At 41.4% G+C, this 24,248-nt stretch overlaps 2 protein-coding genes and 1 long non-coding RNA gene across 4 annotated transcripts in view; 2 read left to right on the forward strand and 1 right to left on the reverse strand.

Annotated features, from left to right (window-relative positions):
* LOC310847534 overlaps window positions 1–24,248 on the forward strand; it is a 603,822-nt gene that overhangs the window by 500,452 nt on the left and 79,122 nt on the right. The gene's annotated exons all lie outside the window — the stretch shown is intronic.
* CDC73 (cell division cycle 73) overlaps window positions 1–24,248 on the reverse strand; it is a 109,653-nt gene that overhangs the window by 17,969 nt on the left and 67,436 nt on the right. The window lies entirely within an intron of this gene.
* B3GALT2 (beta-1,3-galactosyltransferase 2) lies at window positions 16,849–23,884 on the forward strand. 2 transcript variants are annotated; one of them, XM_083745366.1, is made up of 3 exons: window positions 16,855–17,596; window positions 21,872–21,942; window positions 22,139–23,884. In XM_083745366.1, the coding sequence occupies exon 3, from the start codon at window positions 22,260–22,262 to the stop codon at window positions 23,526–23,528; it is 1,269 nt and encodes a 422-aa protein (XP_083601492.1). In that variant the 5' UTR covers window positions 16,855–17,596; window positions 21,872–21,942; window positions 22,139–22,259; the 3' UTR covers window positions 23,529–23,884. The 2 variants fall into 2 exon arrangements, with proteins under 2 accessions (XP_083601491.1, XP_083601492.1); XM_083745365.1 differs by lacking the exon at window positions 21,872–21,942 and having other exon boundaries at window positions 16,849–17,596.

Here is a 24,248-nt window from a genome sequence, read left to right on the forward strand (position 1 = left end):
TTATTCCCCCTAGGCGCAAAGTCTCTGTGTGTACGGGACACTTCTAAAAGAGCCTTCCAGAACCGGTGAGGGCACGGCCAAGCTTCTAGAAAGAGTGAAAGCCCTTCTTGCACTTCTCCCGTTTTCTATTATTTTTATAATCGGGGACCCTTGTACAGTCCTGTTGTCTCTCTATGCCCACGATTCTTTGCCTAACCACAGATCTAGATTGGCCCAGGCTCATAGTTATGAGGGTTTGGGGAGCAAGGCCCAGTTTCTGAAGAGTGTTTAAGACTGCTGTCTGCCAGCCAGACCGAAACTGGTCACTCAGAATCAATGGGGCTATTCCTCAGGGGAGCAGTTTCAGAGTTAAAAAAAGGTAAAGGTACCCCTGCCCGTACGGGCCAGTCTTGACAGACTCTGGGGTTGTGCGCCCATCTCACTCAAGAGGCCAGGGGCCAGCGCTGTCCGGAGACACTTCCGGGTCACGTGGCCAGCGTGACATCGCTGCTCTGGCGAGCCAGAGCCGCACACGGAAACGCCGTTTACCTTCCCGCTGGTAAGCGGTCCCTATTTATCTACTTGCACCCGGAGGTGCTTTCGAACTGCTAGGTTGGCAGGCGCTGGGACCGAGCAGCGGGAGCGCACCCTGCCGCAGGGATTCGAACCACCGACCTTTCGATCGGCAAGTCCTAGGCGCTGAGGCTTTAACCCACAGCGCCACCTGCGTTCAGAGTTAGCCACTTATATATTGATGTTAGACTAACATGAGCTTCGATTTTCATCATCCCTGTTTCTAGTCTGACCCATGCATTTGAAACGCATCTAGGAACTTGTAGAAGGGCTGTGAGGAGTTTGGGTTGCACTCTTTCAAGGGGAATGAACAAGGAGGTGGGCCCAGAAAGCATCCGTAAAGGAGCTGTACCAACGTTTTGACTTTATATAATTTTAGTGCCACAGGGACATAAAAACCCCCTTGAGTTCTAAAAATATTAAGGATAACATTTGCAGATCTTTCTCCGGCACACCCATTTGAGTTGATATGAATTTTGTTGGATCCTGATGCCTGGACAGCCATTTCTAAATATTCATAGTTCGAGACTTGTTCTAAATTTTGGCTTTGATGTTTCCAGTTTCTGAGCTTTGGTTTTTTACCAAAAGCTAGAATTTTGGTCTTCTGATAATTTATTTTGAGGCATTCCGTCTCACAATAGGCAGCTATTTTTCTTAGTGCTCTTCTAAGCCCTACAGGATTTCTGGATAGTATTACCACATCATCTGCGTAAAGCAGAGCCGTCATGTGTCGGTTTGCTAACTTCGGAGGGTGGAAGTCGAGGTTATGGAGAGTGGTTACCAGGTTATTTAAATAAAAATTAAATAATAAAGTGGCCAAAAGGCATCCTTACCTAACACCCTTAAATGTTTTGATGGGATCAGTTAAGTGCCCTGGCTGAAAGAAAGATACAAAAGTCTGTCTTTGGAAGGGAAAGACTTAGTGAATATTAAAAAGAAGATGTAATACTAGAAGTTACATGTAGAACAGCTACATGTACACAGAGCAATTCAGGAAACCAAAGCCTTTTGCCCCAGCAGCATACAAAATACAGGGTTGCATGCAATGCTAGCTAGCCATGCTCAGAGCAGACCCACTGAAGATAATGAACATGACTAACATAGTTCTAGTTGCTATACTCTCGGCATAACTTAGCTGCATGCAACCTGAAAAATGTACTGTCCTTATAGCTGGTCTGACATATACACCACAAACCACCAAACCATCAAGATAGCATAGGAGAGCAGAGGAAAAGAAAGACAATTCTACTGTTCTTGGACAATGTGGTGCCTGAAGTGTACTCAAGGTGCAAAACTGCTACCAGCTATATATTGCAATTATAACTTATATGAAATCAGATCATCTGGGAGAGCTACACTCATACTGCCCAGAAAGAAAGCCATCATATACTTTGTCTACAGTGACTGGCAACAGCTGTGCAGCGTTTCAGACAGTGGTCTCGCCCAGCTCTACCTGGAGATGCTGGGGATTGAAATCTTAGATTTTCTGGGTAGTGGCAGGGGGGTTACCGGTGACTGCAATAGGAGGAGGAGGAAATGAAATGTTTATTGGCTTTATTTTTTAAAGACGTGTATCTCGCCTACTTTCGGAGGAACTGAAGGCAGCTAACAAGTCATGGCGTCCAGACTTTGTCCTCATCAAGCTGCTTGTATTCCAGGCTGTTTGTTTTCAGCTTGGTTATTTCCCCACTAGATGTGTGGCAATATTTCTGTAACACACAACTGCAGCACTAGCTTGCTTAGTGTACACAAGCAAACCACTGCCGAGGTTTTTAAAGAGCTCCTTGCCTTTAAGCAAACACTTTCTGTTTGCAGGTTTAGATTCTTTTATTACTTCTCAAGAGAGCGGAATCTATAATGAGGCAAACGGAGCGTTGCTCCTCATCAAGAGGGGAAAGAAAGCAAGCAAATTGCTTTAGGTAGCAAATGAAGGGCACACCTTTCTCCCCCCCTGCTTCCACACACAACCACGACTACAGCTGCTGCTGGCCGCTGGCTATTGTTTCTTTGAGCTTGCTTTTGGACACTTGGATGAAACAGCTCTCTCGATTCCTAGGTGGAGTAAGCTGCCACTCTATAAAAAAAGAATGGAAGTTGAAAGAGCACCAAGCTGCTTTATGAGTTCCTTGAGCTATTTGCTGTCCCTGTACTGCTTCTCCCTCTCCATTCTTCCAATCGGCTGGAAGGAGAAAGGGAGAGGACAGAGCATCCTGATGGTGGCAAAGCCAGCAAGGAGACTGTTTCACTGTGGCTGTGGCTGTGGTGGAGACACGGTGCTACTTACCACCTTGCACAGTCAGATGCCTAGACATGGCAGCTGCAACAGAAATGGTTTGCCTGTTGCTGCTAGCAGAATCTGCATGTTTTAGGCTGGCCAGTAGCGGCATGTCATCTGCCTGCCCCTAGCAGAGCCAGCCTTGTAGATTGAATGAGGTGTGCGCGCGCATGCTCTTTCCCATTCAAGAAAGCTAATGCACAAGGCACCAGCATTCCTGCCGGGTTGCAGTTTAATTGCTCACTGTTGTCACTCAGTTTGCTTTACTTCTTCCCCCTCTTGATGAGGAGCGGGTTCAGGATTCTGGGTTTCCCTTCTCATTCTGCTTTACGGAGTCCCTTCAAGTTGCACTTTCTAATTCCATCTCTCCAGCAACCCTCCACATCCTAGCTGCTCTCTTGGCATTTTTCCAATATAAAGAAACAAGTAAGAGAACATTCCCCAAGGGTCCCCCGCCTTTCCCAAATTTACTGCTCCCCCTTTAACCAATTGCTCTGAATAGCAGCTTGCCTGCTTTTCTAGAGAGCTGAGCAGTGAAATACAAAAGAACAACACAACTCCCTTCTCCTTTCATTTCACTTGGCTTTCTCCCTCTACACAGCATTCAAGTTTGCTAAAAGAAAAAAAAAAGTGCTACTATGTTGGGGTGTGGGGGAGGAAGGTTTGCTTCAAGGTTAAATCCAAGTAGGACCGCAGCCTTCACTTTGGCGTTGAGAGGGGAGGGATATGACATGATGACACCATGGGAAAAGTGTGCATGCAAATGAGGTCATAGCCAATAATTACAATTGCCACACACAACTGCCACGGGGAAGCGGCCCTTCCGAAAATATGAATGAGTACTTTGACAATGCTGTTCAGAAAACCCCACACTTAAGACAAGAAAGGCATGTCCTGCATAATTACTCCTCTAACTAGCTTGTTGTACTACATTCATTTTTCTACTCAAACAACTTTCCATATTTCCACTGATCAACCGTCAGTTGCATACCCCTTGCTTGTTTTCCATTGCATTTTCCAACTTTAAGCCTCCCTGCAGCTGCAGCTACACACCGGAATGATGACAATGTGCTGCTACCAACTCAGATGTCATGCTGGCCTGCACATGGGAACAGCTGCATGTGACTGGCAGAAACAAATTAATGCAGTCACAGCCCTCATTTATGTTCATCGGCCCTGAATTACAAGGTGGAGGAGAACAGAACATGGAGAGGAAAATACTGACTGGGATCTTTGGAAAGGGGCTCTAAATTGTCACCGTGTGCTAGCCACTAGGATCCCCACTCAGACTTTTACTGTCTTCTGTGTTTCCAGCAAAAAGTGATCACAAACTTCCAGGGTTTTCTCTGCAGCCACAAAGACTAGCAATTTGCTTTAAAACAAATAATGAAGGAAACAGATTAAGATTCTGCTTGCTTTGCCAAGTGCATTATTTCACATGCCATCAAGCAGATGCAGCCAAGAAGGTTTCTAAAACCCATGACTGATCACCCAGTACAGTCACTGATATCGCTAAGCGGTTCCCAGATCCTTTGCATATTTAGGTCTTGGATGGACAAACACATTTTGAACCCTCTCTTTTCTTTGTCTTAGATGCATGCAATCAACTCAACTTAGTGGAAATGTTTTGTTTTTAAAGCCTACATAGTGCCATTCATGAAACACCAATAAAGGCATTTGGACAACACTGTCTCATTTCGTGTGTACAGGTTCAGATGCAGAACAAGCCACAAAAACTGCATCCACGCCGTTTCCTGCTGCCATTAGACATTCAGTGTCAGTTCTTGGCATTGCTCACAGCAGTCTAGCTCGATCTTCCTCGTCCTTTCCTGGCACCAGCAGAGCTATGGGAATGGAGGGTGAAAGGAAGGACAGAGAGAACGGAGCCTGAGGCTGTTCTCTCGGCCAGGACCACATGAGCTGAATGAGGTGACAACTGAGCGCTTCTAAGCTAGACAGAAGCTTATGCCAGCAGCAAGGAAGAGAGCCACTGTCATGAAGGCAGAGGGATGGGGATTAAATGCAGAACTTCAAGGCAAGGCAGAGAAGAGTTGAAGAGGAGAATTACTTCTGTCCTTTGTTGCGCGCACCCAAGCGACAAGAAACCCCAAGGGTTCCAGTGCTTACCCTAGGGTTCCGTTTCCTGGGAATGTAGGTCAATGGAGACCGTGCTGTCTTTAGGACTCAGTTTTATTTATACATATAAACAGTCTGATGGAAGGGTTTCCAGTGTTAACACTCCAACAGATCTTGTCTCCTCATTAAGTTTCCAAGACCCCAAACCATGACTTTAGCTTCTGAGTCTAGTTTCCAGTACCATCTCTCTCTCTCTCTCTCTCTCTCTCTCTCTCTCTCTCTCTCTCTCTCACACACACACACACACACACACACCCTTGGCCTATTGCTCTCCATCCAAGGATGATGTGGCATCTAGCCAAGCAGGGGTACGAAAAGGTCCCGCCATTTGTCTCCATGGAAACAGAGCTCACTATGTAAGATGCTGATGATGGGTACCTAGCTGAGCAGCAAAGGTTTGGCCAATTCAGCTGTTTTCTCTTTCTTTTCCAATCAAGAGGCACACAAATTTTATCAAATAAATAAACTCAATAGATAACAACACTATGACAAAGCATGGTGGACATTAAGAAATTGCATTAGCATTCTTCTGAGGTAAAAACTGGACAGGTCTGTGTCTTTGTCAACCCTCCCAGTCTCTGCTGCTAAGGTTTTAGATAGAATGGAACCTTTATTCTTTGTGCATGCTGATAAGTACGGTAGTATTTCATGCAATACTTATTACTTTGCCTAAGGGTCTGTTTATTTCTTGTTTGAATGCATGTGCAAGGAGAGGCTTGTGGGCTTTGAAAAGCCAGACAAGATTCAAATCCCAGAAGGGCAGTAAACATCCTACAAAAGCATGATTTTTTTTTTTTTTGTTTCGTTCAAAGACTTGTGGGACAAAGCAGTAAAGGCATGTAGGGATTTCTAATTTTGGAGCTTGCCAGAGGAGTGCCACCACTCTGTTTTCCTTGGCTGTTTTTTTCCAAGGTTCTAAAGGCAGGTGAGGTGTGAGGTTGCTCTGCGAAAACAGTGTGACTGGGGGACGGATAGGGAGGAAAGCACAGAAGGACAGGTTAATACGACAGTTTTAGTTCTCTTATAATAGGCCAGAGAGAAAGCAAAGGGATTGGGGAGGGGCAAGTAGAGCAGGCTGGGAGAGAATGAGATATTTGGAGGAATAAGAGGGAGGGAGGTGTGCATGAGAGAGTATTCAGCCTCCAGTGATGGCGGGAGGAGAAAGCTATAGAGAGGACAGGGAGTTGGAGGAGGCTGAGGTGGACATTTATGGGGTTAAAGGGCATGTAAGTGGCTGGGATATTTGCAGAGGTGCAGAGGAGGTAAAGAAAGAAAGGAAGGAAGGAAGGAAGGAAGGAAGGAAGGAAGGAAGGGAGGAAGGAAGGAAGGAAAGATATGAACGGGAGGGATGTTCAGTGTCTATAGTAAATGTCTGAGTGAGATTTAAAGGAAGGGACACTTTAAATCTCACTCAGTGTGGGACACTTTTAGGTCCCTGCAGCATAGATATCTCACTTGGGGCCCTCAAAGAATTCTGTGCCCCCTTTGTCTTTCACATTGTTTCCATGCTTCTAATTTCAGTTACACAGAAGCATTGCTCTCCAACTAGTTTCTATCAGTCTTCTCAAATCAGTCAATCCACTCTTTTAAACACATACCCAATAGCAAATTAGTACTGGGGTCAAGGTTGTATCCTCTGTTCTCAGGGAATAAAAGCAAACAGGTAAGCACAACATGTGATATATCAGCACATGTTTACTAGGGTGTCTTGCTTCTCACAACTAGCCGTTTTGCCTCACCCTCCCTTTACAAAACCAAGACCGTAAAATGTTTATAGAGGAGGAGGGTATGGATGACTTGTGGCCAATCATAATGCACAAGGCTGTGAGCATGAGCAGTGTTTTTTTCCCCCTGGGCTGAAAGGTCCCAGAACAAGACAGGCATCCAACTGGTTGCAGTCCGAGCTATCTGCAGTGTTTTTGCATATTACTTTATTTTGAGAACTATCACCATCTGAGAAAGAGAGAGAGAGATACAATTGGAGAATGTGGTATGTAGTCTGAACCACAGCTGACAGGGTAAGTATTTTCATGCTTTAAAACAAAAATCATTGGTTTGGACAGAGGGGGTGGGGAGAATGGTGGCCTCAGTGGTGGTCAAAATACTCACGCTTTGACTGGGCTCCCCATCCCCAGTACACTACCCCCCAACCCTGTGGATAAGGCAGGAAAAATATGACTGCGCATCCTGGGTCCTCTCTTTATGGTTGCTGCCTGCCCTGAACCCCTGCTGAGCTTATATTATTTACATACATATATACATACATACACGGGGAGGGTGGCAGGTGGGCAGGTGGGCCACCTCTCATGTGGCATTTTAAAGTGCAATCCTAAACATGGGCACTCAGAAGTAACTTTCTATGGGGTTCAACGAAGCTTACTCCTGAGAAAATTAAACTAGGACTGCAGCCCTTAATTGTGAAGAGTTGCTAGATGGGAAGTGGGGAAATTGGGAGACTGGATTTTTAAGAGTGGGAACTTATGTTTAGGTTAAAATCATTTAATCCTTTCACCTACCTGCTTTGAATATTATTGACTGCCTCTATCTGGAAGATTACAAATATGTAAGAACATGTGAAAGAAATCATGCCCAATCACACTGTTCTATCACAACAGCCTAAGTCCATTCATGCCTTTAGAACCTTGGAAAACAGCCAATTAAAAGAGTGATGGTGCTTCTATTATATAGTAAGATAATGTTCAACAAAGGTATGCACCAAGGCTCCCATAACAGACAGGTGGCCAGCCCATCCGAACAAATGTTGTTGTGACTGGGACTGCTAGGTTGACCTCTGTGGAGACTCTGAAGTCAACCTAAACAGGATGACTTCATACTGGAAGCAGGAGTGTGTGGTAAGCAAGCTGGACCTGATGGGAATGTGAAAGCAAGCTTTCGACAGATCCATTAGGATCCAAGAAGTCCTGGTCTGATATTGCTCCTACAATGAATATGAGAGTCTCCATTTTGAAGTGCTGCTCTAGAAGGAATGTGTTGAGCCATTTCAAATCTAGAATGGCCTTCATGCTCCCATTACTGTGGGGCACTCAGAAAATAATGCAATGTACCTCTTAGTACCCTTTGTGGGACAGTTCTCTCTTGGATCTCCAAATATGTTGAAGGACTCCTAAAACTGTCTGATGCTTCACAGGCTTATTTAATTTTGGTGAGGCAATGAAATGAGCTGACAAACCCCAGTCCACCATCCTTTGAATCCAAACATTGAACATGGTCTGGTGCCAATTTGCACAAAGAAGAGAAATGTTTCACACCATTGGAGAAGATGGGGGAGAGAAATGCACCAAACAATGCAGAGTGGGGGCTTCATATGGATCCTCTGGAATGGTTCCATTTGCATCCGAATCCTCCAATCCCTGGCTGTAGGTGCAAAAATCTGAACTGGCTGCTGGGATTTACATTTCTCCTCCCTCCTGTTATTTGATGAGAACTGGCTCAAGGGATGCACTAAACAGCACTGTCTGATTAGGCAGAGGTAGCTAGTTTGTCATCTGGGAGTCAACATCCTAGATTTTCACCCACAAATTCCTTCATGCCACCATGTTGCCAGCCACAACCAGTGACTCCAGCTGAACCACATCAAAAGATAAATTAGGGCTGCTGAGAGAACAATCTTCCATTGTCATCACGGTTTTCAGTGTGTTTTCCATCTCCGCCAATTCTTTGGGCCACTGACATACCAGATTTGTGACTGAAACACAACAGATTCAGGCTTCAAAACCTCTACTCTTGTCACAGGAAAGCTAAAGTGGATGTCAATGCCGCCATGGGAGGCCCCACCCACAGCAATGTAAGACTTTTTGTGACCTCTTCTGGCAGAGAATAAAGCTTGTTCGTCACCAGAAGGAATTCTTCTCTTTAGCTGGCCTTGCCCATTCTGTTTTGCACATCCTGTCAGCGATATGTGCTCAGGGAAGGGTACTCTTAGGTGGCCTTGTGTAATGACTGTCTTGGCTCATTTGGGCATAACTTTAAAAGAAAATATCTTAAAATCATTTACTTCCAGTTCCACCTGCCCCTCTCCAATTCCTTCTCTTCCTGTCCATCACCAGAGTACTAAAACTGCCATATTAACCAGCCCTCAATCACTATCTCCCCACACACTATCACACCATTTTATCAGTGCATGTTAAGGAGGTTAGAAAGGGAGTAATCTAGCTTAGAGAGAATTCCTGTTCTCCTACTAATGGTTTTTAAAGATGAAAAAAAAAATGCTTAATCTGAATTGGACATATGAGGAATTTCATTTCGGACCTAGGCTCTGGTTGCCCTTCTGTGATGTTGCATTTTCTTGTTGTTGTTGTTTTACAGTTGATCATGCAACAAGGAGGCACACCAATTTGGAAGCGCAAAATCATGCAACCCTCACACCACTGCTGAAATAATATAATTGGGGCTAATGGCACCCAGAGAGAAACAAAGGATCGATTCATTTACTGGCTGCAAATACAGAAAACTCAAAGGGAACACCAAAAGTTTATTCAGTCACGGGCACTTTCTAGTTTTATAATAGGCACACAGAAAACTGCCATTTGAATGACATTCAAGTACATTTTAAACAAACCCAATGCAAATATTAGAAACAGCAGGAAAAAGCAACCACTCAGGACCAAAGGAAGGTAGAAATTGGTCTGAGGAGATTTAAGTATTAATCATCTAGAGAGAATATTAGACAACAGAGAGAAGAACAATAGCAAAAGGAACCATAATGACCCATAAAAACCCCCAGTGTAAATATATACAAGGAAACCACTATCCTGCCATTATAGGTTTTTATGCAGTTTGGCACATACATGATGCTGTCACTATAATTAATATCTCCACAGATCAAAGCCCACTTTGATGTTTCTGGTCAGTGCTTTTTCCTCCCCTTTAAAAACATTTTTTCTATCCTCTTATATTATTAAGCAATGCATGCAAGTGTGGCATATAAACCACTATACTGCTGAATAAGAGTTTAATTTTCTCTCTCTTTGAAATGTTCAGTGCTGCTGCAGGTTAGCCTCCTTTCTCCTGCTGTGCTGAATGAAAGCTTCATAAAAGTCACAGTTCCTTACAGAATGTGAGAGAAGTATTTGTGACAAGCATGAAGCACCACCAAGGACTGTTGGAGTTAGTTTGGTGGGGAGTTACACCGTTTTAAATACTCTCTGGGGTGTACCAAAAGTGAAGGTTTAATCACCATCACCACATTTTGGTGGTGCAAGGCGAGAAAAGGTAGCCAGAATAGCTTTGCAACTAATGCTGAACCTTGAAATAAGTCCATAAAGGGAACTAGCCTACATATATGTAAATTAGTACTCAATGGCCTAGAAGAGAATTGTTGTGGAGAGAACCTAAACCAGGGGTAGGCAACCTAAGGCCCAGGGGCCGGATGCGACCCAATCGCCTTCTCAATCCAGCCCACGGACGGTCTGGGAATCAGTGTGTTTTTACATCAGTAGAATGTGTCCTTCTATTTAAAATGTATTTTTGGGTTATTTGTGGGGCCTGCCTGGTGTTTTTACATGAGTATAATGTGTCCTTTTATTTAAAATGCATCTTTGGGTTATTTGTGGGGCATAGGAATTCGTTCTTATTTTTTTCCCCAAAATATAGTCCAGCCCCCCACATGGTCTGAGGGACGGTGGACTGGCCCATGGCTGAAAAAGGTTGCTGACCCCTACCTAAACCAACAGGATACTTCACTTTCTCTAGAAGGGTTGGACAGGCATTACTTAATGAACAGGCATTACTTAATGATGCTGAACTGTCTCAGTTGCTCAGTGCTAGGATAATGTAACGGCACAAAAACCAAACCTACATGGAGTAACTCTTAAAAACATCATGAAAGATAACTATTTGATGCATTCTTCACTTTGACCTCCCATTTACAGAAACTCGGTTTATTTACTTACAATACTGATAATAGACAAGAAAATTATTTACTATACTGATAACAGGAGAAAATGCTCAGCTAAGAATAATAATAAAAAACTTGACAATCTCAAAGCAAACTGCTCAGTTGATCTTTCATCCATTATTGCTCAATGCCACAGCGTGAGTCCTCATTGTAAATACCACTGTGCCTTTGTTTACTGTTTATCAACAAATGAGAAAGTGAACAATACGTTTAAGTGATACAACTTGCTGGGAAGGAAAATAAGGAAGGCAACAGTGACACTTGTGGCCATCCCTAGATTGTCATTGTGGATAGGGGTAATTTGTTTTTACATTCAGTTCAGGCAAACCTTACGATAAGAAAACAAATGCCACTCACTTGCAGTCATTAACTACCATGTACACATGGCACACCTACAGCTCAGACAAATTGGCACAGCAATAGAACTAAAAAAGAGAGAAGTAAACAGTAGTAAAGGCTGACTACCGTTAAAAGAGTTTTTAAACTTGTACAAAAAACACCAGCCTGTTAAAGACAGAGGTCACCATTGCTTGTGAATGGTTTGCATGCTTTTATATGACTGGGCTTCAATGCAATAAACACAGAGGCAAAATTTCAATCCTTCCTCAACTGCTTGTTTCATGTTTTCTGTGGGCAAACCTGGCAACTTAACTTTGTACGGATGCCATTTGCACTCAACAGTGTCGGACATGTATTTTGCTATTTAAACACAGGTACTGGACCAAAATTTTTAAAATACAAATCTATTCGGCCTTGGAAAATGATTCTTTGACTTGGTTACAGAGTAACCAAGGGCAATGTTAAAATACGAATACAAGAATCAGTTTTGAAATGCCTCTATGTGGCCAAGATACTATCACTTTGCTTATTGAGAAAGTAGGAATCTAATCAGATTTTATCTTTCTATGAATAGCAGAAACAAAGATTCTGTTCAGACATGCTCCCCCTCCTGTTCTGCACTTAACGAAGAGGAGATAAGAAGCTCCAGCTTCAATTTTAAACCAACCACAGTTCCCCATGACATGCAAACTCAATAGGCTTTAAGAACAAACCACATTTTCAGGTTTCAGATTCTGATCTACCATCACTAACCAGTTTAAATAAACCACAGTTTCCTGGTTTGGATGTCATGGGGAACTTGAAAATATTGAAAATAGATAGAATATTCACAGTAGTGTGCATAAAATAATAAGGGTGAATATTTCAGAATATGCTTCTCGCAACTTTGTAGCAATAGGTCCTTGATTTATTATCATCCCTTAGGAAGTACTACAGAGATTATTAACAAACAATTCCACCTGCAGGCTTAAAATTTAGATGAAAGACACAATACAAAAGGAAAAAGGAATGGGGGGGGGGGGACAAAGAAAATAAGCAAATTTGAGTCCCAATTTTTATAGTTATGTAATTGCCTTTCTGGTGACCAGTTGGAATAGCTGCCAAGGAAGTAGTTTAGAAACAAAATTATTTATGGTTTCAAATAACTAGGGATCTGCCAGACAGATACGCTAACCTCAACAAAAAGGTCACAAGTTCTATACAGTGGTACCTCTGGTTAAGAATTTAATTCATTCCGGAGGTCCGTCTTTAACCTGAAACTGTTCTTAACCTGAGACACCACTTTAGCTAATGGGGCCTCCAGCTGCCACCACGCAGCTGGAGCACAATTTCTGTTCTTATCCTGAAGCAAAGTTCTTAACCCGAGGTACTATTTCTGGGTTAGCAGAGTCTGTAACCTGAAGCATCTGTAACCCGAGGTACCACTGTACTAATGAAGCCATTTTTTTATACTTCGACAAAATCGTTTAATGGTGCTATATAAATAAAGATTGTAAAACACAAGGTACTTTATGCAGGATGAGGCACAAGCAAGTGGTCCCTCATACTTCCTATACAAATTATAATCTCCCTTGGTTTGTCACAATTGTCCCTTAAAATCTAAAGCCATGCTCTTGCATTCAAGTCCCACACTATAACGTTCTTTCTTTGAGAGGCTAGGGTGCTCACTACAGCTCTCTAGTCACACAACTGTTTCCCTAGCAGAAATGTGTTGCACAAGCTAACTGCTAGCCTGCGCACCCTAACTGGGCTAAAGTTGGATGAGGAAAAACAACTATTTTTGTTGTTCCATTGTCATCATTACTGGATTCCCTCAAGAAGAGCTCTAGCCAACACTTGAAAAACGAGAATCTTATTGGATTAAAGTCTCTCCGCTAGAAGGATATCATCAGTTTGACCTACCTGCTGCTGCCCCAATGGATCACTGAAATATACTTTCTGCTTTCAACAGGAAACAACAACAAACATTGCACTATATTAAATGTTTAGGAGGCTACATCTCTGCCTTGACAATGAGAACAAAAGAGATGCAATTGTAAAAATTACATGAAGAACACTTTCAAACAGGCCTGGCCTAAGACCTTTTGATGTCTGAGGTGAAAGACAAGGTGGCACCCTTCCCAAATTCATTTACAGAAGGTGACTGGACTGGCGGTCAAATCTCACTTCATCCTTTGTGGCTGGATTCTCCACCACACCTGAGGCAGCAGCCTAGAGATCAAGGAGTCCAGGAGAGGTCATGGGCAACAGAGGGGACAGAACTGGAGCCTCTGGAGCAACAGATAGAGTATCTGCTGCCTAAGGCGGCTGCCTCACTCTGCCTAACATAGGGCCGGCCCTGCTTGCTGAGAAGCAAAACTTTGGCTTACTGTTTTGTGATTTGTTTGGTTCAAATATAATTAGGATGCAATTTGTGGAAAAAATATATTAAATTATTTCATAACATTTATACATGGCTTGATTGGAAGGGAATCTTATGCCAGCAGAGCACAAGCGTCTTCTGTCTGGTTTCTTCTGCCATTGCAGCACCACACTATACAACCCACAATGTTTAGTAGGACACACACTATGCAGAGGCTTTTTTTGGGGGGTACGCAGGGTTGCAAGGGGGATGAGGGAAAGGAAAAGACCCTCTTTGTAAGCTTGCCTTCCACATGTGCAAAATTTGATACCACCAATAATTTCTAACACACAGCTGCAACTCGCAATAAAAATGCTATATACGAAAGTAGACTGTGGTCACTTTCACACAAGTTATGACTTCAGGAAGCCTCAGAACTACTGTGGGATTTGAGGCAGTGTATACTTTGACTATCACTTAAGGGCATTTGAATATTCCTAAAATAGAACAGTTGCACTCCGCAATAGTTATTAACAACAAGCGATCATCTGACCATGCCCTAAACTATCCCCAGGATATAATCTCTAGGAACAGCTCAACTGTAAATGGTCCATTTAGTAAAAATAAGCATTACAAATGTCATTCCTGAAAATTTAGGACAACGTTACATTTTCAGTGGACTGTCTAAATTCATGCAAGCTAAAGAAAACAATACTAACAGCCCATTTTCTTTTTAAAATAGGAAAGCAAACTATTTCTCTCTCTCTCTCTCTCTCTCTCTCTCTCTCTCTCTCTCTTTTCAGATAATCTGCTGGTGTGCTTGAGAGAGCTGTGCATTTCTCAGTATTAACAAAAAGCGTACCAGCAGATTATAATCAAAATACACAGCTTTGTTAAACATTGATTCTTATTTAGATATTGCCTGAAGGTTATATCACTGTTCTGCTACCAACACTCACCTTAGTGAGCTCAATTATTTAAAGCAAAAGAATATTCTATTCCTGAAACATGCACATACATATTGTGTTGGATAACAAACCCATTCTTTAAAAAAGCAGCTCCCTTCAAAGGAACAGATTTATTGCAAATTAAACCCTCTCATACATTGGGGTCACAACTGAAATCAAAGGGTATGGAAACCATGAAAAACTCTCCGTTTCAACTCTGTTACTTCAGCCAGTATTCTTCTACATTTAAAGTTTATTGGGGTCAATCAGAGCCCAAGTACATTGAATGAAGGGAAAATGAAACACTATACATCTAAAGCATTAGAGTCTCAATGACCCCAACACAATGAAAACTTTAATGAACAAGACAATAGCTTCCTTGGGTTGACTGGAAAGATAAAGGCAGAGTTAATTTTCCCCTTTTTATTTATTTATAAAAACATCGAGGAGGTTTTCTGTTGAAGAAAAGCTACATGAATGCCAGTTTTACAAAGAGAAGTGTAAAGGCAGTGGCAAAGTAAGCATCTTCATTTATATTCATTCACTGCACCCTGTCCCACCTATAACACAGGAAAGGGGTGGGCAGCAGACCCCCAATTCAGGAATTCACATCCTCACTTCTGGTTCCAATTAACCAAGGTTAATCTGTGATAATCTCTACATCTGTGGTAAGCTAGATGGGAATTCAGAAAGCTTTCCTTATAAAAACAAAAAGGAAACAGCAGCAACAAATATCTGGCCCCTGTGGTTCATGGGGGGATGGAAGATAATACACTATAGACATAAATCTCAGAACTGTAGAATTGGAAGGGACCCCAAGGAGCATCTAGCCCAACCCCCTGTATTGCAGGAATCTCAACTAAAGCATCCATGACAGACAGCCATCCAACCTCTGCTTAAAAAGTTCCAAGGAAGGAGATTTAACAACATCCCAAGGGAGACCATTCCACTGTTGAACAGCTCTTACTGTCAGAATGCTTTTCCTGATGTTTAGTCAGAATATCCTTTCTTTTAACTTGAAGCCATTGGTTTGAGTCCTACCTTCCAGGGCAGGAGAAAACAAGATTTTTCCCTCTTTGTGACAGCCCTTGAGATATTTGAAGATGGCTATCAAATCTCCTCTCGGTTTCCTGTTTTCAAGGTTAAACATACCTAGTTCCTTCAACAGTTCCTCACAAGGCATGGTTTCCAAGCCAGGTCTTTGGGTAATTAAAGCATCCAAGTTGAGTTTTTATATTGTGACCCCCCCCTTATGATGCTTGGATGAAAGGCTATATAGAAAATAAATAAATAAATAAATAAATAAATAAATAAATAAATAAATATCAATCAAAGAGAAAGACTTGCTTTAATATATATGTGTGTGTGTGTGTGTGTGTGTGAGAGAGAGAGAGAGAGAGAGAGAGAGAGAGAGAGAGAGAGAAAATATGCTCCTAAAGTTTCTTCATCAATATCAGATGATTAGAATTCATTCTCCAGAGATGACTTTCATAGCTTCTTGTCAACTTTCCTTGATCTTGGGGAATCAGCTTTTACAGACCTATTTTACTCCTATGGTACTTCCTCCATTTTAGTGGTCCTTCGCAACAAGTAACTTCTTTTTAAAAATTAAAAGCCAGCTAACAAAAAATTCCAAGTTTTGCTACTATTTCTTAGGTAAAGCAATTTTGTAAAGCAATTTAAGCAAAGCCTGAAGCACATCTGAGACATACAGTTCTCTAGCAACTACATATTCTGTCTTCAGCTTCTTAACCCCACATATGATGCACTGTACATATGTTTGATATGGAATTTACAAGCTTTGGCATAAAAAAAGAGGTTGCTGAGCATAGATCTGGACAAGGCAGCCTGCACAAAGAGCACCAAGTAGAGTGGTGTGTATTAGGAGAGGCGAGCATGGAAAATCTGATGGTTCTCCTTACCTGATTTTGCAGTGCTGAATCAATGATTCTATGCCTGATAAAATTACAATGTGATGGAGTAACAAACAGATTAAAAAGGCTGCTAACTAATCCATCATCACAAAGTTCCACTGAAGGGGTCAGAGAAAGTAGAGGCTTTTATTACTATTTTAAGTTGTGGAATACTATTCACTGAAAAGCAACAGCAGCTGAGGAATGCTACACTATATTAAACAGCTTGTAGTTCTTAGGCAATGCAGCGATGTGCTTGAATTAAGATAAGCTAACACCCAACATTAAGAAACGTTTAGAGAGTGCTAAGATATAGTACAAAAGATAAAGGAGGGTAATGGGGGGGGGGGAATACACTCATCAATGAATGTGCATCAACATCATGACCACCTTCTTTCATTTTATTCATCCAGTGCTGCACTGGCACTAGATGTGTATCCTTTATCGAACAGAAGCAAAAGCACTAAGCTCTCTGCCTGCCTTCGGATTTAGTCCAAATGAATGCAAACCATCACGTGGGACCCAGCCAAGCAATGACGTGAAATTCTGCTCTGTCAGAAGACAGCATCTGTCAAAGCCCACATTTAAACTGCTGCTTGCCTGTGCAGCAGCTGAAGAACTATGGATTGGATTTTGCTGAACAAAACCTTAAGCTAAAAGCTTTCCCCCCACCCCTCGCTTCAAGTCATCCCTTTCGGTTACTGCCTAGCAACAATGAAGGAAGAGGGGTAAATCCCGTTATCAAATGCAAGCCAACAGTTCCAGCTTCTAGCTCATGCTGTTCTGCCTGGCATCGCCACTAGAAATATGGATACTGAAGAGAAAACAGAGCACTGCATTGTCCAGCAAGGGAAACTCCAACTGTAAAAGCGTCAATGCTTCCATTGTCAGAAGCAGACAATACCAGTCGGAATGGAGGCAAGAAATGCTGCTTCTGTCTCTTGAAAGATGACCGGAGAAAAATCAAGGCAAACACGCTGGTGAGCAGGGAAGGTAGCGGAGCAGGAAGCATACAGATGGACACACTGGATACTGTGAAAAGCAGTCGCAGGCAGCAGGCTGCTGGAGGAGAGATGTGCGCATGGCCGATAGCATCTTTTTGGCTGAAGGGATGGCGTGCCAAAACTACTTGCAGTGGGCATAATCCTCTCACCACAAATGGCTTGACAAAGGAAGGTATGTCAGATCATTGTATATTTCATTCAAATGCATGTGCTGTTAGTGGCATACCAAGTGACGACTCCCACCGCCCCAAATTTACAGAAGCCGAGGCTGATGCTTCCATGGATGTTGGGTTTTGAAAAAAATCGAAAAAATCTAGGAAGAGAGCTATTCTTGCATTCAGCTTAGAAGGGTGTCATTGTCTTTACACTTATCTGTTAATAAATCTGTCACTTATACTCAAATGTGAAGGCTGGGGAGGGTTGGGAAAGGAGAGGGAGAAGGAGAGGGATTAAGAGGGATAATGTAGTTCTCTGTAGCGATTGTCTAGGTTTGAGAAATTTAACTTTACATCCCCTGGTTTTACAAAATGATCAGATAATCAAAATAGGTCAGATTTAATCCTTACCTACTGTAATCTAAGATCACCAGTGAAATAGCTATGATGTGACATACACTGAGAACCATCAAAACAGACGAGGCAGTCCAGCTACCACCTCAATACTACCTACTCCCTAACATGCAAGAAGATTTGATTAATATTATCAGTCACCCCCCCCCCCCCCAAAGAAAGGCAGTGATTTGAGCTTCTGGCAAAAGCATCACAATCATTTGGATGCCATAAGTAATGCAGACATCCAACAGAATCTCACAAGGAAACCACAATATAGTAGTCTGTTTCCTTCAAAATGGGGTATATGCCCAAGTTCTGTGCAGCATGTGACATTTGGGTTGTTTAAGGGTTACAAAGCAGCAATCACAACAAAAATCCCATCATTTCCAAGATTGGTAGTTTTGTTTGGAATGCTTACTGAGAAAGGACTGACAGGAATCTCAAGTTACTTATCTGCAGTAAAAAATTAAGACCTGCATCTACAACTGCCTCATGGTCCTTTAGTGCCTGAGTGCTTCCCTTCCAAAATCTACCCAACAAACAATACTAAATATTTTAAGTGTTAAACATAATGGTTCTTGCTTTGCCCCAGGCAAAACTAACATGCAATAAAGCTAGCATAAGTATGGGGGAAGCCTGATTTAAAAAGACTGCTTTGAAGAGAAAATGTGACACAATCAGATGTGAATTTTACAGCAATATGAAAAATAAAATGCTGATAGCTTTGTTGAAACATTATAGAAAATATAATTATACAACAATCATACAATTCTAAACAAAGCTCACTCAAAAACTTAGGAGTGTGCATGCCATGGATTTTCACTAGAGCTGGTTAGGATTTTAAAATTACTACTGACCATTTCCCCCCCCCCCTTCTGTAAAAGTATTAATGCAGATATGTCATGACTGTTATCAGGCCCTGGATAATACTGTACACTTATACTCACTTGCTCTGCACAGCCCACCAGATCTAAAGCTTCCCTTCTTATTTGTTCCTTCCATCTAAGAGTAGACTCCCCAAAACTAAAGAACGTATGACCATCTAGAACATACAAGCCAATATGTTAGCAATTCACTGTGAGCACGAGGAACTGAAACTCAATGAGGCATCCAATATACAAGTTTTACTCTTCTAAATATAGGCTAGAATCCCAAGAGGCCCATTTGTGAGTGGAAGGCGTGTGCATGTGTGTGCATTTGTGCACGTGTGCATGGGGGGGGGGGAGCTTATACTATACTTCCACAGCTTTCATCCCCCATCTCATTTCTCCTGACCCTCAGAAGTAGGTATTAGGGGACACCAGGGGCTCTGAAAACAGTGACTGTGTGATATGGTACACACAGTCCTTTGGTCCCGAGCCATGGACATTTTGTATTTTGCTAAGAACCCAAAATTTTAATCTATACGTATATATGACCTATATGATTTAGTGTAACTTTCCAACATCCTGGTGAAAGTATAACGTATTACAGGAGACTGAGCACCATTGCAAGTTATTAAATAATAGCATAACATAATCAAGTTAATATAACTAAATTATATTAGAACATTCCTTTTTATGAACAGAAATAAAGTTCTGCTTGGATAATTCTAAATGCTTTATTTAATTTGACTTAGAATTACATTACCAGAATTCTTTAAACATTTAATAAACTCATCAAATTATAACAGGCTGACATGCTTAGAAAAATGGTGACTGCCAACAACAGAATATTAACTCTATTTTTTAAAGTGCATTCCTAATAAAAGCTGTGGCTGTTCAAGCAGTGAAACACATCCTAAATATAGAAAAGCTTCACCAAACAGAATCCTTAAGGAGACAATATGCTCTATTAAGAATTGCTAAGGAGAGCTCTCTCATGTGTCCAACACACTTCTTATTTCCATTTCCCTATTGCTCAGTACAACTGAACCAGTCAACAATTGTGGCTAAAGTGATTAATCCATTTTTTGATCCAGCAAGGATTCACATAGGGCGATTCATTCAATTTGTTTAAAATCTATCAAAATGTAGTATTTGCATGGTTGTACTGAGGTCTGCTATTCATAATTCTAACTGCATTGTTACAAATGTATTTTATCCAGTCTTACCCAGAGCCTCAGTTTTAAAGCTACATTTTGTCCTTTATATGCCCAGAGAATCCTTTTTAATAGTCATTCATAACATAGTTTTTGCTCCAAGGAAAATGGCTTGGAGGACCTTAACATGCAGCTCAGAAACTATGCAAGTTTTTGACGGATGCACTGCTACAATTCAAGGCTAAATCCCCCAATTGCTCCTCCTAGTGGTGGCTAATATGATGAGTTTTGTTCAGAAAGACAACTAGTACGTCCATCAAGACATTCAAATATTTGCAATGCATTCCATGCTGTACTGAGAGCTTCTTAATTTGGCTGACTGGAAATTAGAGGCACTAATTCCCCCTTTCATTTAAAATTATGCTATATCTGTTTTACTTTTATGTAATTGTACATTTAAATACACGCTTGTGCCAGCCACCTTCCTTTATAATTTAATGTCATTATCTATTTCAATGTCATTTTTTTTCCAAATTGAAAGATTTACCCTAAAGATGTCTTTACACATGCATAACATCACTAAATTTTGAAAATAAATTAATCCAAAAACTGGCTGAGAGATAGCAAAGAAATTAAATAATTTACATATTTACATAAAAATGTTCTTTTCATATGAGCCTTCTATCACTGTTCAAAACCCTAAGATTTTGAAACAAATTAGAACTAATTGGAAAAAACCCCCACAAATTAATTCATACCATTAAATGAGAGGCTCATTTGTAGGACAGTGTGATCAGGTTTTAATATGCAGTATCATGAAACTGCCATGTTGAATCTGCTCTTGAATATCAATAGGGAATAGCAGGGTGAAATGTATTATAAAGTTGGGGTTATAATCTGTAGCATCCAAAAAGTCTGCCAACCATCTTCTAAACTAACACGACCTTACAGTTTTGGGCTCATGAATGAAAGGATCTTGGGGGGAAAGATATTATCTTAACAGAGTTTATTGATTTCATACTAAGTAAACTATTCTTTCCTTTTTCTTTCTTTCAGTGGGGTTAGAGAGAGGTTAGTTTGGTTTTATATGCACACACATACCCAATATCTTAAATGAACTGGAACAGCTATAAGTAACTAAATGGTCCCTTTAAGAACACAACTTATTGACCACAACCAATCAGGTAAATAAAATGGGAAAGGCTAGAGGGAAAGGCTAAAAGAGGAGTAAAGGTGAATCAGAGTGTTTGGTGTTGGTTGATGCTGAAGGATGCAGCAGTGAGGTAACTGGACCCTGAAAATTAATTTTGTCAGGTGCATTGGCACACTGACTTTCTGAACACAGCAGGGACCAATGGAAACAAGCCAAGTAATGTTCTGTAACTAACGGAACGCTGCTACAATCAACCTTGCACTGTCTGTCCCACGACCAGTCCACGATCATTTTGCATAAAGGACCTCCAACTGCGAGCCATACTACCAACCGCATACCAAATCAGTTTTAATTGCTAGCAATAAACCTTCCATCTGGTATCGAGACCTTTACACTTGAGCCTTCCCTTGGAATCTCACAGTGGTTATGCGTTTGATGTACGCTGGTCCAATCTGAGTCGCTCATCTTCTTGACCAACTCAGGGCTTGCTTTTAAAATAAAAAATGCCCAGCAAAAGAACTTGTTTTTTTTAACAATAGAACACACCCCAATCCTTTTAAGTACTTTATATATACATAAACAATAGCATATACACACATGTGTTTAATAGCATTCATTGGAGTGATTTCACAAAGAAATAAAGTTTGGAAACCAGAGGAATAGAAAACCACTTCACACTGAGGGCTTGCTCCTTACCCTTGCAACACTTTTTTTCATATGTAGACAAGCACCAGAATGGCAAACTGGGTAAGATGTTGGGATATGGATTTGAAGGTTCAATCATGTGGTTTGGGGTAAAACTTGCCCTCCTATTAAACAGGAGTAAGTAATCAAGACAACTTGGATGCTATGACTTGTGAAGCCCCAAGAACATTAAAAGTCTGATGGCGATTACTAATATTAAGATTTGCCTCTTGTCTAGCAGTTTTTCTGACAACGGGAAGGGCAAACTTTGAAAGCTTGTCTGCTAACCTTCTTTCATTTTTGCAGAGCTGGTGATTCGCTAACAAGCTTTCCACAACAGAAGATGAACACCAAGAAATAGCAGTGGATCCGAAAACAAAGCATTTCCTTCAGTCATTCTCACATCCCATTTCTGGATACTTACAACATGCTTCAGTGGAGAAGGAGGCATTGCTGCTTTGCCAAGATGACCTGGAATACCAAGAGGTCCCTGTTTCGCACCCATTTCATTGGCTTACTCTCCCTCGTGTTCCTTTTTGCTATTTTCCTGTTTTTTAATCACCATGACTGGCTGCCTGGCAGGGGTGGATTCAAAGAAAACCCTGTGGCTTACACTACACGGGGATTTAGATCAATGAGAGGCGAAACAAACCACAGCTCTTTGAGGACCATTTGGAAGGATGCAGGTCCTCAGACCCTCAGGCCGCAGGCGATGGCTAATTCCAACAATACGGAGCTGTCGCCTCAAGGAGTTACTGGTTTAGAGAACACACTGAGTGCCAATGGGAGCATTTACAACGTGCGAGGCACTGGACATCCGACGTCATATCACTTTAAGTATATTATCAACGAGCCTGGGAAGTGCCAGGAGAAAAGCCCCTTTCTAATACTGCTCATAGCTGCAGAACCAGGGCAGGTGGAAGCTCGACAAGCTATAAGGCAAACCTGGGGAAATGAGAGCTTGGCGCCTGGGATCCAAATTGTTCGGATTTTTTTGCTGGGTTTAAGTGTTAAGCTGAATGGATACCTTCAGAGAGCCATCCTGGAGGAAAGCAGGCAATACCACGATATTATCCAACAAGAATACTTAGATACTTACTACAACTTAACCATCAAAACACTGATGGGGATGAACTGGGTGGCAACCTACTGCCCCAATGTCCCCTACGTTATGAAAACGGACAGTGACATGTTTGTCAATACAGAGTATTTAATACATAAGCTTCTGAAGCCAGAATTTCCTCTCCGGCACAAATACTTTACGGGCTATCTAATGAGGGGGTATGCACCCAATCGGAACAAGGATAGCAAGTGGTATATGCCGCCTGATCTATATCCGAGTGAACGGTACCCTGTATTCTGCTCTGGGACTGGCTATGTGTTTTCTGGAGATTTAGCGGAAAAAATATTTAAGGTCTCACTGAGTATCAGACGTTTGCACTTAGAGGATGTATATGTGGGCATCTGCCTTGCCAAGCTGCGAATTGACCCCATGCCCCCACCCAACGAGTTTGTCTTCAATCACTGGCGGGTTTCTTATTCCAGCTGTAAATACAGTCACCTAATTACCTCCCATCAGTTCCAGCCTAGTGAACTGATCAAATACTGGAATCATTTACAACAGAATAAGCACAATGCCTGTGCCAACTCAGCAAAAGAAAAAGCGGGCAAGTATCGGCATCGTAAACTTCACTAGAAGGCACCCTCCTCCTAAAAATATTCCATGTGCAATTTGTAAAAAAAATTAAAAAAAATAAAGAGAAAAGGGAAAAGGCTGAAAGCATGTATAGTGAAAAAAATGTGCTTGAGGGGGACAATATTTAAGACCAAGCACTTAATGATGTTTGAAAATTATTTTTTTAATTTAAAAGAAAAAAAATCTAACTCTTGGAAATAATATTATGATGGAAGTATTAATCAAGAAGTTTTCAAAATCTGGGAGATTACAGAAAGGTGGTCTCAAGATATTTGTGTTAATGTGCAATAATAAGCATGCACAGTTTGGTGGTACAATTGCTATTTTATGTGCCAATAAAATTAACTGCGCAAATATTACACACTATTTTTCTTTTTTAAGAGAGATTTTCTCCCAATTTTTGCCGTTAATGACTTCTCATTTTGGTATTCAGAATTGTAATGAAAAACATACATGGCAATTTGAAGAAATCATGTATCAATGAAATGAAATTCCTTCCACTAGCCTAAGAGTCATTTAACAGAGTACACAGATTTTTCATGTGTAATTTTCTGGGATCAGTAATGCTAACACCAGTTTTAAAGAGTCTCTGTGTTTCATATAAATTAATAGTCTTGCTATAAGAAAGCTGGCAAAGTGGGATGCAAAATTTCATAACTTGGTCAAAACTTGGCTCAAATATGTTAGGACAGAATTACATTTGAGACAAAACCTGTCACT

Source organism: Podarcis gaigeae, assembly GCF_964106915.1.
Source record: "Podarcis gaigeae genome assembly, chromosome: 6".
NCBI lineage: Eukaryota > Metazoa > Chordata > Lepidosauria > Squamata > Lacertidae > Podarcis > Podarcis gaigeae.